General features: G+C 36.7%; 1 protein-coding gene across 2 annotated transcripts in view; it reads right to left on the bottom strand.

Annotated features, from left to right (window-relative positions):
* LOC145680969 (heat shock 70 kDa protein 4L-like) overlaps positions 1-17,080 on the bottom strand; it is a 331,629-nt gene that overhangs the window by 81,821 nt on the left and 232,728 nt on the right. For both annotated transcript variants that reach the window (XM_081752187.1, XM_081752188.1), the window contains exon 8: positions 14,886-15,007. In XM_081752187.1, the coding sequence (XP_081608313.1) occupies positions 14,886-15,007 (122 nt within the window). The remainder of the gene's footprint in view (positions 1-14,885; positions 15,008-17,080) is intronic.

Raw genomic sequence — 17,080 nt, 5'->3', positions numbered from 1 at the left:
TTTTTATGTCAATTTTATCCTTATGTTGCAGAAGTACATATTCTTCTGCAACATATGGATAAAATTTTAAATCGAAAACTCTTGGATCTAGATCAGGAGTATTAGTTTGTTTAGCTGATTTACATATGGCTGTCTGAAGATGAGCGCGCTTATAATGTTCCTGCACTGCACCAACAGTTGGAGGAAGCTTAGAAAGAGATGGCAGACTTGTGATTGTCTTTTTAGCCATCATTTTCCTACATAGTCCAGCTCGTAATCCTTTGGTTACGGTTTCTCCAGGGTTTGGTAACGGTTTCTCTAACTGCTTCAAGTGTGCCTCGAAACTTCGATATAGTGTTTAGAATTCGGTCTTTAGCAATAACAGCAAGATATCAAGTAGTATCGGAGCCAGTTATAGCATGCGCTGCCAAAATATTCACCATATACGGACTATGCACTTTTACAACTTCATTTATGTCAGTCATTTCTCTGGATCCAGCCCATTTTTCCATTAAAATTGGTGTAGTTAGCTTCTGAACATATAAAGGATATGCAAGCAACACTAGTTCATCCGTATTGTCATACTTCAGCCGTATACATTAGGCTAGATCATGTTTAGAATCCCTAAGAACTATGTGTGCTATATTTACGTCACCTTCGTTGTGTTTTGTTGGTACACCCTATAGTCCTGCTGCCAGTTCAATGGAGGATGGTTGTGTTCCAGTGATAATCAATCTACGAGATTCATCTATGCTAATGTCCATTAGCGATTCTGTGTTTATGAAATAAGGTGCTTTTTTGTATTCATTGACGTCAATACGAACGCTCTTTTGGTTAACAGAATTGATAATGTAAGTTTATGATGTTTTGAATTTCCTTGTTCTCGCTTCCTTCGCATTGCCGCTCTGATGCTGTTCTCATAGTATCTATCGAATACTACATGCAAAATATGGGCTTGTTTGAGCTCACTTTCCGCAATTGCTGTGGAATATCTGCACATATATTTCTACAGTAGCCGGATGTGCTGGCCATGATACGTGCCAGGGCATAGCACAACCATCAAGAATGGTAGTTTCATGGGTCCTTACTCGCGATCTTGCTGATTTCATTACTGTAAGTTTGTGTTGAAGCACACTTTTTCAGGTTTCTCACATTTTGCCAGTCTCATTAAACAGAGCAGTTGGAACTGTAGCTAATTCATGGTCAAACACATCACATTAATATCATCAGATGATATGAGCAGGCCTACTATACGAACATAAATAACACTGTGGTCAATTATAATTATCAGTTGAGCCTAACTTCACTGACTTCGTAACGTCTAACATTGTTTTAGTTCTCTTGGAAATACTTTGGTGAAAACTTCCAGCAATTTACACACAAAGTCAGTCAGCTGCTGTGTTCCCACTTTAACAGCGTCTTGTACATTTAGTGCACTCTCACGCAAATTTGAGCTCTAACAATATTAAATAAACCCGTGGTGGATGGTTTTTGCTAACAAGGGGTTCGATACATATTGACAAAAAAACACGAATCTTCTCCCATCTGCACAGTCAACTTTGATAAGTGGACTTGTCTCCTCCTTGTGATGGAAACGTAAATCCTCATTTTCCAATTTCTTCATATCGTCTACATCTTTCTGAATTTGACCAAACTCGTTTAAGGAAACAACCCATACGGCTAACGTTTTCGACTGCAGGATAAATCCAATTACACCAGCAGGTCTATGACTATATCTCATGTATGAACTTTCGATAAAATGATTAGTCCATAAACTGCGTTCGACATGTAACAAGGGAGAGGGAGGGGGTAAACATTGGTCAAAAATAACATTACGTAATACGCTAACAGTCCCTAAAGGCATCCATCATCGAACTGTTCACAATCATTTGAAGAAACTGGGCTAGATAAAGAAGCTCTATTTGTAGGTCCTAGTGAACTAAAAGGAGTCCATATGATGGCATGGATAAACATATGCGACATGCTCATTAAATGTGAAGAAGATGATCCTTTTTTGTAGCGATGGTTCAATGGTGAGAAGTCGATCGTTTGCCTCAATGTGGTGTGCAGATGTACGCAAATGTGTTCGAACGGGTGCTCCGCTTCAAACGACATCAAAAGCAGACTTTCTTCACAGAAAGATCATGTTCTAAGTTTGATGGAATTTTAAAGGGATCGTGTTTTTTGAGCTTCTAACTACGAATCAAACAATAAATTCCGAAGTGTACTGCTGGCAAATTGAATAGTTTGAACGAAGCCATCATCCAGAACCTGCCAGAAGTCGTCAATCCTACACACAAGTTTGGTCACCCGTCAAAACCTTTTGGAGCCTGGATGAGATGTATTGCTACATCCACAAAACTCGTCCGACCTTGCACTGTCAGACTTTCACTTCTTACGCTCTCTTCCACAGTCCTGGCATGGTATAATATTCAGTTCCGATGAGGCTGTAAATCAGCACCTTCTTCAGTTTTGCGGATAAAGACAGGTCCTATGGACAAGAAGTTCTGTTGCTTGCTGGAAGGTGGAGCAAGGTTATTGATAAAAATGGGCAATATATTATTGATTCAATGTAATTTTATGTCATGAAATACACGTAAAACATACATCAAATGCGCCGTGACGTTTCTGACAACCTGATAGAAGCTTTAACTGCTTACACGTAATGAATGTACTTATTTTTTTAAGTTTGGACGCTAACCATGCGCAACTCCATACTCTATCTATCTAATAATTCAACCATATTATGATTTAAGTCATTGAACGGCAAATGATAGTGCAGGTAACAACATGATTAGCGACAGGCAGGCAAATTATAGCATATACAGCGCCATCTATTAGCATCAAGAAGACAAGCGATAACGCAGTTAGCAACACTTAAACTTAACAGCATGAATATATTCATTACGAATTAGCGTGAAGCACAAACTGGCAGACTTAATAAATTTGCGTTTTATTACAAGTACTATACACGTGACAAGTACACGCACCGGTTGGGAAAAGGCAATCATCAATAGATACAAGCCATACAATTTCGTTTTTTCTTCTTTTTAACCTACAAGTCACTTTGTTCAGATTGTCGTGATCTATCAACTAATATGTGTTTTATCTCTTGCACAACATTTTAATTAAACATAAATTTAACTTTAAGAGTTTGTTACAGTTTTAGGTCGTATCTCTTTAACCGTACTAGGTATCGTAAAGGTCCTGGTATCATAATGAATAATTTAATGAGGTCCATTTTAGTATCATTTCAGCTTAGTAAGTGGTATGGTTGACATTACGGTTCTATTAAAATTTCGTTTTTCTCAATTATCTAAAAAACAATGCATTGACCTCTAACAGACATACATATCATCTTTTTCAGCTTAGTGAGATCCATCGATTGTAAAACGCCTGCGCAGATGAAACCCAACTTACACATAAGTTTTCTTGGCACTGACAGCAGTTGGTAGCACTGAGTCAGGTCTTTATCCAAGTAAAATTGTGAATAGATGACGCAAGAAACAGTTCTCTATTCTGAGATGAATCTCTATGGTTCGTAGCATGAAGTCCAATGAACAACATATATTAATCTCAATATTGCTGTGTATGTAAGGTATCATTTATGTTCAAAGAAATAAAAACACTCACCACGCATGAATCAGAAAATGCTTGAAAGTAGATGAAAATACGAAATCTTAGAACAACTGCTGGAAATAAGTTCGTAAATTATTTTCTCCATTGACTGACCTTCTACAATTCTCCTCATTCCAACATCTTCCTCTTTCTTGAGAGGTAAAGATGATGCTTATCACACTGTATATGCATTGAAATGGAAACATTTGAAAAAGTGAACCTGGCGGGAACTTGGACTACGGTCAGCCGAATAGAAATTCAATACGAAAACCACTTACCTAAAGCGTTACTTATTTTCCTCCCAATCAATAACCTAGTTAAAATCATTTCATGGAACACTAAACAGAAGATACTAATGATCGTATAAGGAGACGTTCCTTCAGCAACTGACACAATAGCTTACTGGAGATTTCCTTCTTTAGCGCAAAAACAAGTTATATAGACCTTACTCAATGAGGAAAATAATACGGTGCGTTCTTCAAGTTGAGGCTACGTCATCGTTTTCAACGTTGGTCCCGACTTACATTACAATTCTTCTTCATCTTAACTTCCAAATTTCTAAGAAGAAAAGACGGTTGAAATTATTTTCACATTATATTAATTGTATCAGCAAGCGTAGAAATAGAAAGTTCTAATTTTCTTCCGTTAGTACTAGTTTATTTTCTTACCTTTATTTGAGAAATTTGTGGCGAAGTGAGAAAGCAGGAACCTCCTAATGCAGCGACCCGGATTCGAATCCCGTCATGGCAATCATCTTTTTTCTTTATTGGAAGGTATTGTTTAAGTAATTGCTACTGTAATTTTGTTACTCCTTTATATTATTATTATTATTATTATTATTATTATTATTATTATTATTATTAACGATAACACTAGTTAACAAATTTAAACTTTTTGTTTGTTACATGAGAAAAATCACTTGATCTTAAAGGAACTTTTTGCGCTGAATTCGAATATGCACTCGATTTCTCTCCATCACGTACAGTTTTCCCGTAACAGAGGGATTTTCGGGAAATTCCCTCAAAAATTTCCCTTTTTCAGATATTTTATTCCCCTAGCTCCTGTCCCCTTACATATAGTAACATAGAAAGTATACCTAAGTATACCTTGATTTATATTTAATAAACCCTAAAAGTTTTGTAAAAATCGCTTTGTTCTTTTTAGAGAAATAAATATATTTGTATGTATACTGTGTGCACTGTTTATTGCACCTGATAGTAATGCTTTCAGATCTCCTGAGTTGGGGTAAAAACGATTTGCTTTATTACTACAAACACAGACATAAAAATGAATATTTAGAATAGTCAACAACACACTTGTATTGCTCTCTGTAAATTAGAAACGTGTATAAAAATAGAATGTACTTCCAACGTATATTTTTTTAAACGTACAGTATATGTATATCTTAATACATATATATACAATTCTCCAAGTTTTTTCGTTTTGTTCATGAAATGGTTATCAATATTTGTTATCAAATGTAACAGAATGCAAAAGAAAGAAAGAATGGAATACAGACTCATTGTTGACAACAATGAACTAATGCAGTCTGAAGTTTCCACTACGGTATCGTTTCCCCCCTCCCCCCGCGCATTTCTTTCTTTCTTGTGTTCTTGACACCTGGTGAGGGAGTTTTGTACATTTTTATATTGACGTGTGGTTTAACACTACTTCACTTTCAAAGTTGTCTTTGCTGCTAAGAGTGCTTTCATGTTTGATCTTAGCGGCATTATACCCAACTAAGACCAGAAGTTTAGTTTGTGATCAGTACAATGGCGTCAAGAGGACGGCGTTCGTGTGTTAACTCACCAAATAGTTTTTGTTAAGTGTGTGGCCAGTTTGTAGTTAAAGGACAGTGTAGATCCATTACGCCATAGGTGAAACTAGCATATTATATATATTTCGGATGTCGTGTGGGAGATCAGGACAAAACTTGGGCACCCAACATAATTTGTGCGTCGTGCTACGTCACTTTACTTGCATGGGCCAAAGGGAAACGGAGGTTCATGAAATTTGCTGTACCAATGGTGTGGAGAGAACCCACCAACCATCTGGATGATTGTTATTTTTGTCTCACAGTAGTTAAGGGACATTCTAAAAAAAGCAAATACACAATAAGTTATCCCAACGTTAAATCCGCAATTAGACCTATTCCGCACGGGGATGAACTTCCACTTCCCGAGCCCCCTACCAACTGGGAAGAGATATGGCCAAAAGACTCTGATGATGATCATGACCTTGATGAACCATCGACATCAACATGTACATCCAAGGATCCAACGTTCATCCCTGACTGTGTTCGCGAGCCACATTTCATCCGGCAATGTGAACTTAATGACCTAGTCCGTGATTTGCACCTGACAAAACAAGAGGCGGAACTTCTGGGAACAAGGGTCCAGCAGTGGAACTTATTGGATGCAGAAACGAACATATCAGTGTACAGGAAAAGGCATGTTCAATTTTCAAGCTATTTCTCAATGCAAGATAATATGTGCGTATGTACGGATATAAATGGGTTGATGGCGGAGCTAGGAATTCCTTACGTTCCAGAAGAATGGAGGTTATTTATCGACGCGTCAAATGTCAGCCTTAAAGCTGCCCTTTTACATAATGGAAATAAAAAAAAACCTTCTATACCACTTGCGCACTCAGTGAAGATTAAGGAATCCTATCACACCATGTCAACTTTGCTAAATCTTATAAATTACAAGGACCATTGTTGGCAAATATGTTGTGATCTCAAGGTAGTTGGTATTTTATTAGGACTGCAGTGCGGTTACACGAAGTACCAATGTTTTTTATGTTTATGGGATAGCCGAGCTGATGACAAACATTATGAAGTGAAGGAATGGGAACCTAGAGTGAATTACTTACCTGGAGAATGCAACGTCAAATACGCTCCTTTGGTAGATCCTAATAAGATATTACTACCGTCACTTCATATCAAGTTAGGACTTATGAAAAACTTTGTCAAAGCCATGGACACATCTGGTGAAGATTTCAAGTATTTGCGAGAGAAGTTCCCTAACCTGAGTGATGCTAAGATTTCAGCGGGAGTGTTTATTGGTCCCCAAATTAGGAAATTAATGCTTGATGATAGCTTTGACAGCAAGTTAAACAGTGCTGAGCTAGCTGCCTGGACAGCATTTAAGTGTGTTGTGCGCAACTTTCTGGGCAATAACAAAGCTGAGAGTTACACAGAAATCGTACAGGACATGATACAGAAATACAAAGAGTTGGGTTGTAGGATGTCTTTAAAAATCCATTTTTTGCACTCCCACTTCAGTTTCTTTCCTGCTAACCTAGGTGCTCTCAGCGACGAACAGGGGGAAGGATTCCACCAAGATATAATAGCAATGGAGAATAGGTACCAGGGACGATGGGATCCTTCAATGATGGGGGACTATTGTTGGGGTCTTGTTAGAGAATGCAACATTTCTTACAAAAGAAGGAAGTAGTGTACGTTTTTGTAACCCAATGGAAGTTTCATATATTGTGATAGTTTTGATTGTCTTTTCATGACCTTTTGGTACATTTGTATTATTGTTTATTGTAAATTGTCACACTTGTAAATTATATTTTATATATGTGTTTGTGGTAATAAAGCAAAACGTTTTACCTCAACTTGAGAGATCTGAAAGCATTACTATAAGGTGCAATAAACAGTACACACAGTATACATACAAACATATTTATTTCTCTAGAAAGAATAAAGTGATTATTACGAAACTTGGAGGGTTTGTTAAATATTAACCAAAGTATACTTAGGTATAATTTCTATGTTAGTATATGCAAGGGGACAAGATCTTGGGGTGTAAAATAAACGAAAAGGGAAATTTTTGAGGGATTTTCCCGAAAATCCCTCTGTTACGGGAAAAATTGTACGTGATGGAGAAAAACCGAGTGCATATTCGAATTAAGCGCACAAAGTTCCTTTAAGAACAGGTATTTCCTTTTATGTAACAAAACCTTTGTTAACTAGTGTAATTTATATTTTCGTTTTTTTAACTAAATCATCTCATCAGCAATATTTCATGTACACTAATTTCTCAGCCTCAAGCCTCGTTCACTCTTAAAAGTTATCGCATGTAGAGCCAAGTCTATTCTACCTACACGAACTTTAATACTTCGTTTCTAACAACAGTACGAGTCTCTACATCTTACTGCAAAAAATCATGACTTGACTGTTACGGAACACTGCTATTAAATCTTACGATCTATGATAACACAAGAGACACACAGACACAAAAATAAATGTTCTATGAACCGGACCCTAGGGTATGGATTCGATGTACTTTGTTACACAGAATCCAAATTTCGAAAAATCAAAAACATCGATCGATTTGGTCGAAAAATTTGAGCCATATTGGATAGGGAGGATACACGTAATAAAACTATGACTAAATTTTCTGTGTAGCAAATCCCATTGTATTGATTCGACGTATTTTGTTAAACATAATCCAAATTTCAAAATCCGAAGGCAATTGATCACACCAATTCCTTTTAATGGGCGAAGACCTTGAGCAATTTGGATAGCAAAGATACACGTAATACAACTATGCAAAATAAGTTCTCTTCAGTGGATCCCAGGGTATAGATTCGATGTATTCTGTTTCAGAGAATCCAAATTTCGAAAGTCCAGAGCGCCTTGCGTGCCTCGCAACTACGATCCGCGGTAGCCCCACTTCCGGGTTGAAAATTATAACATTTAGCCTCGATGCTCAAGCAGGCATCGAGGCTAAATACAATTAATCAAAAACAAACGTTATTGTCTCCCAGTAATTGTTTATAATTTTCTATTACTTCTTTTACTATTACTGCTGCCAGAAATATGTTTTAAGTAATTAGCCATTTCAAATACGTTCCATATATTTGTCCAACCAAACTTTGTAAATCGGAACAATTATTGACTATATTCGAATGTATATTTTCTTAGCAATATATCGCATAAATAATCCTAATTATTTTACTCTATGAGATGGTGTTATTATGTATCGCGATGACACGTTTTATCTTGAGCATAATTATAGCCTCACTATCATCGTTATAGTGTTCTGACACATTAACAGGTCGTTACAGGAAATGGTTCTTTCTCCATTCATTTTTATTCTCAGCTTTTTACTTTGCTAAAGCACCCAATTTTTCAATCTTCATGTCGTTCAGGAGCTCACACCTTCTTCTCTTTCTCCTTCCTCAAACTAATCCTTCCAAAGTACCTCTGATAGAACAATTCTTCCTTAGAGAATGCCTTAACCAATTTCTTTTCAATGTTGCTATCAATAAGTGTATTCTTCTGTCTTCATTCACTCTCCTGAGAACTTCTTTATTTGTTATTTTCTCTTTCGAGCTCATCTTTCCATCCTTCTTCATATCTACATCTCCAACCTTATATTGAATATAATTATAGTTGTAGTGTAAACATGTATAAAGCACAGTAACGGAGTTTGACTGTCCAGTACTAACTACTGCACTGGATGAAAGACTTAGAGCCCGTTCTTATACCCAGTTTTTCCAGAGGTGGCATTTATTAAATATATCGTGGTAACTGTTTGTGTGAATATTTACCTTTTATTTCATTAAGGATGATAATTGCATTTACGATAGCAAAGAACACGTTTCGTGTGGGGAGTGTTTCACTATTAGTTCTCACCTTGTCCTGAAACAAGCTACGGAACTGCCTGTCTCGTATATAACACAATATTTACAACGTATGAAAATGTAATTTTATTGTTTTATTTATTAACACATATTCATTCCAGTCAAGCAAAATTTCAATTCTATAAGGTGTTCACTAGAATGTTTAATAATATATACGCCTCACTTAATTTTCTTGAGTGATTCAATTTATTCTACTTCTCTTCAAGAAGGTTTGAGTGAAAGTTGAGAATTTCAACGGAAAAGACCTAGGATTCCTTTTTCTTGCAGCTCTTTTTTCGAAAAAGACTGCAGCTAATAACACTGGTCGGCATGAAAATCCTCCTACGAGGGTGAAAGGGTGTACCGGATAGATTTCGAGACGATGATTACGAATATGTCATCGAGAAAGTTCCAGCACGTAATGTTTCTTTTGGCGAAGTGCTGTTTCCATAATTGACAGAAAAATCGTATTTTTCGTATTTAATGTGTGTTTTCCGTGTTTAGAGTGCATAATTCTAAATTTTTACGAGCGTGGAAGGGTGTACCGGATAGATTTCGAGAAGCCGATTACGAATATCTCATCAAGAAAGTTCCAGCACGTAAGGTTTTTTTTCTTTGGGCGGGGTGCAGTTTCCATAATTGACAGAAAAATCGTATTTTTCGTATTTAATATGTGTTTTCCGTGTTTGGAGTGCATAATTCTGAATTTTTATCTTAATCCTAGAACTGTTACTAGGCTATATCCCAGGAACATTATTTTCTTTAGCTCACGACCCCCCGGAAACGTATCCCCTCCCTTTGGGTTACAAAGATTTATTGTCGTTCCACACTGCATAAACTAAAGCCTAGGCGTTATTGGCAGATAAAGGTTTCGTAATCAACTTGCGATCATTCGTCGGCTCCCGTTTGTCTAGACGACAGACAGATTGTTGAAAAAAGGCACCAAGCCATACATCACGTTGTCGAGTGAAACAAAACGCGATTCATTCTGCTACATATGTGGGGAAGTAATTTTCAAGAGAGAAAGTAGGCTATTGTCACCGTTTCTGAAGACAGCCTACCATCTGTACTTCGGGTGTAAAATTGGCGACCAGGATCGCGTTTGGGCTCCGAAACAAAGTTTTAACTCGTGTGCGCGTACTCTCAGAGGATACACATAAATCTATGCCTTTCGCCGTATGGTTTGGCGCGAGACCCGTGATCATGTTTCAGACTGTTACTTCTGTCTGACTAATATAAAAGATGTCTCAGAAAACATGAAGCATAAAATACAGTATCCTAAGTTGGATTCTGCGAGGAGACCTGTGAAACATGATGATTGTCTGCCTGTACCCGTACCACCAGACTCATACACCCTGTGCAGTGTTTCATTCGATGAAGAACCTGCTGCTTTTGAGGATGTTGCACAATCTTCGAGTTCACAGTCAGATCCCAATTACGCTCCAGTGCCTGACACTAATGAACTACATGTGATAAGTCAGGAAGAGCTGAATGATCTGATCAGAGACTTAACCTTCAAAAGCCTAAGGCCCTGTTGCTTGCATCACGACTTCAACAATGGAATCTACTAAACCAAGATGTGAATATATCGATGTATAGGAAAAGCAGGTGAGCCTAGTTCCTAATTTTACAAAGGATGGTGATTTGGTGTATTGCAATGACATTCCATCGCTTATGGTAAAAACTTAAGTTAAACTACAACACTGAAGATTGGAGGCTATTCGTAAATTCCTCTAGGGTAAGCCTCAAGGCAGTGTTACTACGCAATGGCAATGAAAAGCCAGCCATCTCTATTGCTCATGCTGTACATATGAAAGAAACATACGAGAACATGCGAAACCTATTGCAGACAATAAAGTACGAACAGTTCCAGGTGCGCTGACCTTAAGGTTATTGCCATCCTCAACGGTTTACAAGGAGGTTACACAAAGCACTGCTGCTTCTTGAGTCATTTGGGATAGTCGAGCCAAAGATCAGTACACCATCACAAAATAGCCGCAAAGAAAGCAACTGGTCCCAGGGGAGATGAACGTGACTAATGAACGTATTGTGGATCCGGAGAAAATATTCTTACCACCCCTTCATATCAAATTAGGGCTCATGAAGGTCTTCGTCAAGGCCCTGAACCGGGACGGTGAAGCATTTAATCATCTAAGAAAACTATTCCCAAGACTCGCAAGCCAAGCTGAAACAAGGTGGTTTTACGGAATCTCAAATCAGAGACGTTTTTAAGGATACTACATTTTCTTCTAAGCTTAATGAAGTGGAACATGAGGCTTGGGAGGCCTTTCGAGAAGTGTGCAGTAACTTTCTAAGGAATCATAAGTCACCTGATTACAAAGACATTGTGGGCAGGTGAATTACTTTATTTCGTAACATGGGATGTAATATGTCCCTAAAGTTACACTTCCTGCATTGCCACCTGGACTTTTTCTCTGAAATACACATCTTGGGGGAGGTCTCTGACGAACACGGGGAAAGGTTTCACCAGCAAATAGCTACCATGGAGAGGCCCTACAGTGGTAAATGGAGTGTGAATATGTTGGCAGACTTTTGTTGGAATGTGACACGCGAGACACCCTCTAGTAATTACAAGAGGAGTAGGAAAATCAAGTGACACGCAAGTGTTAAACTTTAACTTTTTATGCAATTTTATCTGCATAATTTATATTGATATTTAAATTATAACGTGCAAATTATTATGGGTGGAAAATAGCATCTTTGGGCGGATATTGAAACACCCCCCTCCTCCCTGAGAACTGGTACGTCCTGGAGAAAAACGGGTTACGGATTCGAACTCAGGAGCTCGAAACCTATAGGAATCACCTATTTTCGTTCGTGGGAGCGAAAAAAAAAGTTTCATTTTGCCGACCAATGTAATTACTCTCTAAATGTCGGATAATCAGTTTATATTCTTAATGGTTGTCTCAAACGTTTCATTCACATGTTAGCCACAGCAGAAATTCCTTGTTTCTTACTTGTTAAGTTCATATCCCTTTTCATTAGTAAATTACCAAATATTTTTAAAATTCATATCGCACGATTATTTAAGAAAATGCGTAAAGGTAATAGAATTTCTTCATAAAGCAGTGAGCACAACTCTTGGCTTTGCAGTAAGTGATGGATATCTATATTCGTCACAGTAAAGAAAATAAAGTTACCTTAAAGCAGTGAGTGCACTTAATCTAAAATGTAATTATTTTAATTTGTCAGTATTGTATAAATAATAAAATATTTTTGTTAAAATATTTTTAGCAGTATAAATGTATTTTATTAGATATAAAATTCGTTTGGCATATAACTTTCTAATTTGATGGTTATTTGCATTTATTTCACTCTAATTTCACACCATCCAAACGACGCTGATAATTCTAGAGATTTTGAAAAGAGACGTCTTATAATTATTTGTTTCGGAACTAAAAGCACAAAACAAAAAGATGCAGTATAGGCAATAAGCCCCAACTTAAACACCCAAGCGTTAAATCTGAAATGTATGTGGGTAACAAATATTACACTTTTAACTATTTAATCACATTTTCATGTTTTGAAAATAAAATCAAAATGTCTCAAACCACATTTTGACACCTCGATGTTCAAGTTTCAGGAGTTCTTTACGATGATTGAGTTCCCCATCACGCTTCGCTACTGTTGTCAAAAGTTCTTTCTGCAGCTAGTGTCTAAATAAAGAAAAGAGAGTAATATAGTAATTCCCTCTTCCCAGAACTCTGGGACCAGTGATGGACACAAGGTTCGCGTTAATGGATTTAGTCTCTGAAAAGGTTTATAGGTTTCTTTGAACAGAAGTATACCCCGCTAACGACGCCTTTGTATACACAATGTATGAGTACAAATATGCTTCCAATATAACAATAGTTATAATGATTCAATATAACACGATCTACGCAGAACAATTTATCATAACATTACTTGGCAGAAATTACTTTGGTAATTTAACACCTTGAATACAAAACAACTTGTCACCGAGAATTAGAACAAGCTAAAAGCTTAATGCCTCATTCTTGTTGACTAAAGTAACAGAATAAGTTGATGAGAATATTCTGCTAAGTTTCGCTGTAATAAAGTAAGTAAAGTACAAAATAACCGACCACCGCTCGATTATTAGTATCCCATACGATTTCTTGAAAAGAGTTGTCCTATCAGGGACTTGGCTACTTAAATCTTCATTTGGAAAGCGAGACGTGACTGTGTTTGCTTTTTCATTCAAACATTTTTTCGTTCTCTCTCTCTCTCTCTCTCCGAGCTTCATTTCATAAAGACAACTATCAAGTACGGAGACTCGCCGCAAATGCAAGAATAGCCGAGGTGTTACAGACGCTGCTTTAGTAAACGTTCATAAGTTCAAATCCAATTTGGAGCAATATAACTTTTACATTAATTTAATAGTTCTTACATAGTGGATGATGAATTTTCTTTGCTCAAAGTTCTCCATACAGAGATGAGAAGCAATAACACACGAAAAAGTTAAACGTGTTTCTCAGAAAATAGTTACTTCAAACGTTTTGCAAATCTGTTCAATTTTGAACTTTTGAAGCTCGCAATTTAAACGCTCTTGTGATCGAGGATTTTTCCGTTTGTGTAATTGTTTCATATGCAGAAAGGAGTTAATTGAGAATAATACCGATATGAAGTCAGAGTAACACCGCGAGACCTTCCCTAATTACTGTGACAAGCAAGATCTCCTCCCCAGACAGAAAAAGATGTTGGAATGAGGAGAATTGGAAAAGGTCTGTCAGTTGAGACAATGATGTACAATCTTATTTCCAACAGTTGTTCTAGATTTGATAGTTTTCTCTACTTTCAAGCATTTTCTGATACATGCGTAGTCGATATTTTTATTTCTCTGAACATACAGTATATAATGAAATAATACATTATATACACAGCAATACTGAGATTAATATATGGTGTTCATTGGACAACTCGATCCGAACCATAGATTTTCATCTCAGATTGGAGAATTGTTTCTTTAGGCAGCAACTTTACAATTATGACTGCATAAACACCCAGCTTAGGGCTACCAACTGCTGACAGTGCCTAGGAAAGTTTCTTGTAAGTTGGGTTGCATCTGCCCAGGTGTATTACAAACTGCAAATGATTTGAACCTCAATAATGGAATTAAAGAACTCATAGGGGGGGGGGGAGATACTTATGCTGGTGGCTGTACAATGAGGCAATGAGGATATCAAAACTATGAAAGAGTTCATTTGAAAATACGCACCACCAGGAATTCAATTGACTTTAAGAGTTCTATATAAAGTTAATCTTTTGAAAATTCAGAATCTGATATCGAATTTCTTTGTTGGACGTGTCGAAGTGTCTATGTTGGAACACGTTAAAAGACGAAACACGTGAAGTTCGACTAGCTTTATGGTAAGTGTGAAATGGTAATCATAATGTTGTTTAAATCGGGAAGGAAGAAATCAGAATCTGAATAAACATTATTTTTAGAAAAGTCTTCCACAACGATCTTTTCTGAGGATCATGCTTACTCAAGAATTCTTGATACCTCGGCCATGGCTCTGCTCGATTGCGCCACCCAAATTACAGCATATACTCTTTACTATACATTTATTAACAGTTGTTTAATAAATGGTAACTAAATTAAATAGTTCCGAATACTATCCACTTACCAATAAGCTCACGAGATGAAAATGGAACAGGATGACAACAAAACACGAATCTGCTACTCCTTGTACACGATATCATCGCGAAGCACGGGATGATTTCCTTGGGTGCGAAGATTTCTATTTCTCTATAAAAATAATAAGAATCATAATCACAGAGTATACAACAACATATATTTTACTTAAGACAGAAATAACTTTCAAGGGGTGGATCATGTAAAATTCTGAGGAAAGGTTCTATTAAATGTAGCACGAGTGGGAAAAAAACTTTCTGGTCTCCCTGTTTTACATGCCTTTTTGTAAGAACTAATTTATTAATATAGAGCTATCCTATCTGATCAATAATCGACTCAGGAAAACTTAGTAGTAAAATGTGTTACTACAAAAGTTGCTCACAGATTGGAATAGTTAATTTTTTGAATAACTACTTTACGATTGTTGCCATAATATGAAAATAAATGTTTATTGCACAGATTTTTCCTTTTCATTACTAGGGAACCCATTATTTTCGACAAAACGAAAGCATACGCTTGCTTTACGGTTAAAACCAATAACTAGAACGGTGTCACTGACAACTAGTTTTGTGGACAACACTAAATTTAGGCATTTCGTACTTTAAATTTATATGTAAAGTAAAAAGGATTCTACCGTCAACCTTGAGATATGAAATAGCTTACTCTGTATATTAAATATGGTATGTTGACCACACTACCCGCGCTTACTACATTTTTTCATTTCGAGGTGAAAAGATGACAAGCTAATATTTTAGTGTGATCTTTCGTTGCCTGCTGATCGTAGTCATCAGTAAGAGTTATACACACATGGAAACGGATGGAGTTACATGAGCCTGAATACCTATGAGCATTTTTTCTAGCAGAGGGGGAGATTGAAAATTTTTATACAAAAATAAACAAAACGCTGGACTCACAGACAAGAATGTCGGGATGATGCACGTCCATCTTAAAATTCTTAGTCAGAAGACAACGTCCATTGACTAAACTATACCAAGTGTTACTAAGAACACAAGAGTCTTGCAGGAGTATTCGCTGCTGCCAGGATAGACAAATAACATTCAGATAATACTCCAGCCAATATGTACATTAACCCGAAAATAAAATCATAACAAGCTGAAATTCTGCAAATATCTTTGGGAAGGTGAATATAACAACACACTAAAAGTCCTGAAACATCCAGTGAGGGTTTGGCCGTCATATTGGAAAATGGCCGCCAAACCGTCCTTTTTTGAAAGTAAAAATGGTTTTCACTTTAGTAGCACTAACTCACGTTCTATCTACACTATTGATATTATTTTTACTTCATTCGAATAAAAAAATGATTAGGCTTGCACACCATGCATCAAACTTACCAGTTTACTGCACATGTGGGAAGTAACAGAGAGATATATTTTTAAAAATCACCAAAATTCCCCTTCTTCCGATCAGTTTCCTTATACATGAACTCAGAAATAAATCATAAGCTGAAATTTTGCACATATCTTGGGAAAGGTCTGTATAACAACATATTAAAAATCCTGAAATACTTGGTGACAGATTTGGCCGCCATATTGGAAACTTTCCGTCAAACCGTAATTTTAATTGCAACAACAGGTTCTCACTTTAATAGCTATAACCAGAGTCGGATTTAGGATTGACGGGACCCTAAGCTATTGAAGCTAATGGGGTCCCGTAAGTATCAAGATGAACGTAGGCAAACTATACAGAAAAGAAGAAACTAGTTACTTTTAGGAAGCAGGCTAACAGAAGTTGCCCCATCACTTACGTCATATGATTCTACACAATACGAAGCACTGTTACTATATAATGATTTCATTTTATTATTTTTCTTACATTTTGAAATTGTACAACCAATTGTTTTCTTTGATTATTAGGCCCCCAAGAGAGTGGGGCCCTAAGCTATAGCTTGTTTAGCTTATACGTAAATCCGACACTGGCTATAACTCACGTTGAATTTGTACTATTGATGCTATTTTTACTTCATTTGAATAGGAAAGGACTACGCTTACAGACACTTACCAGTCTACTACACATGGTGAAAGTAACGGAGGAATTTTTAAAAAAATATTCCCCAAACTTTCCCCTTCTTCGGATTACTTTCTCTTAATCAGTTGACAATCTCGTCCTCCGAGAGTAGCAATTTAACTTATATTAAATACAACATAATACTCAAAATATAACTTCCAT

Source organism: Thermobia domestica, chromosome 3, assembly GCF_964235325.1.
Source record: "Thermobia domestica chromosome 3, izTheDome1.hap1.1, whole genome shotgun sequence".
In the NCBI taxonomy this organism is placed as follows: Eukaryota; Metazoa; Arthropoda; class Insecta; order Zygentoma; family Lepismatidae; genus Thermobia; species Thermobia domestica.
The sequence above is the reverse complement of the archived record's forward strand: the minus strand, read 5'-3'. Positions and strand labels throughout refer to the sequence as shown.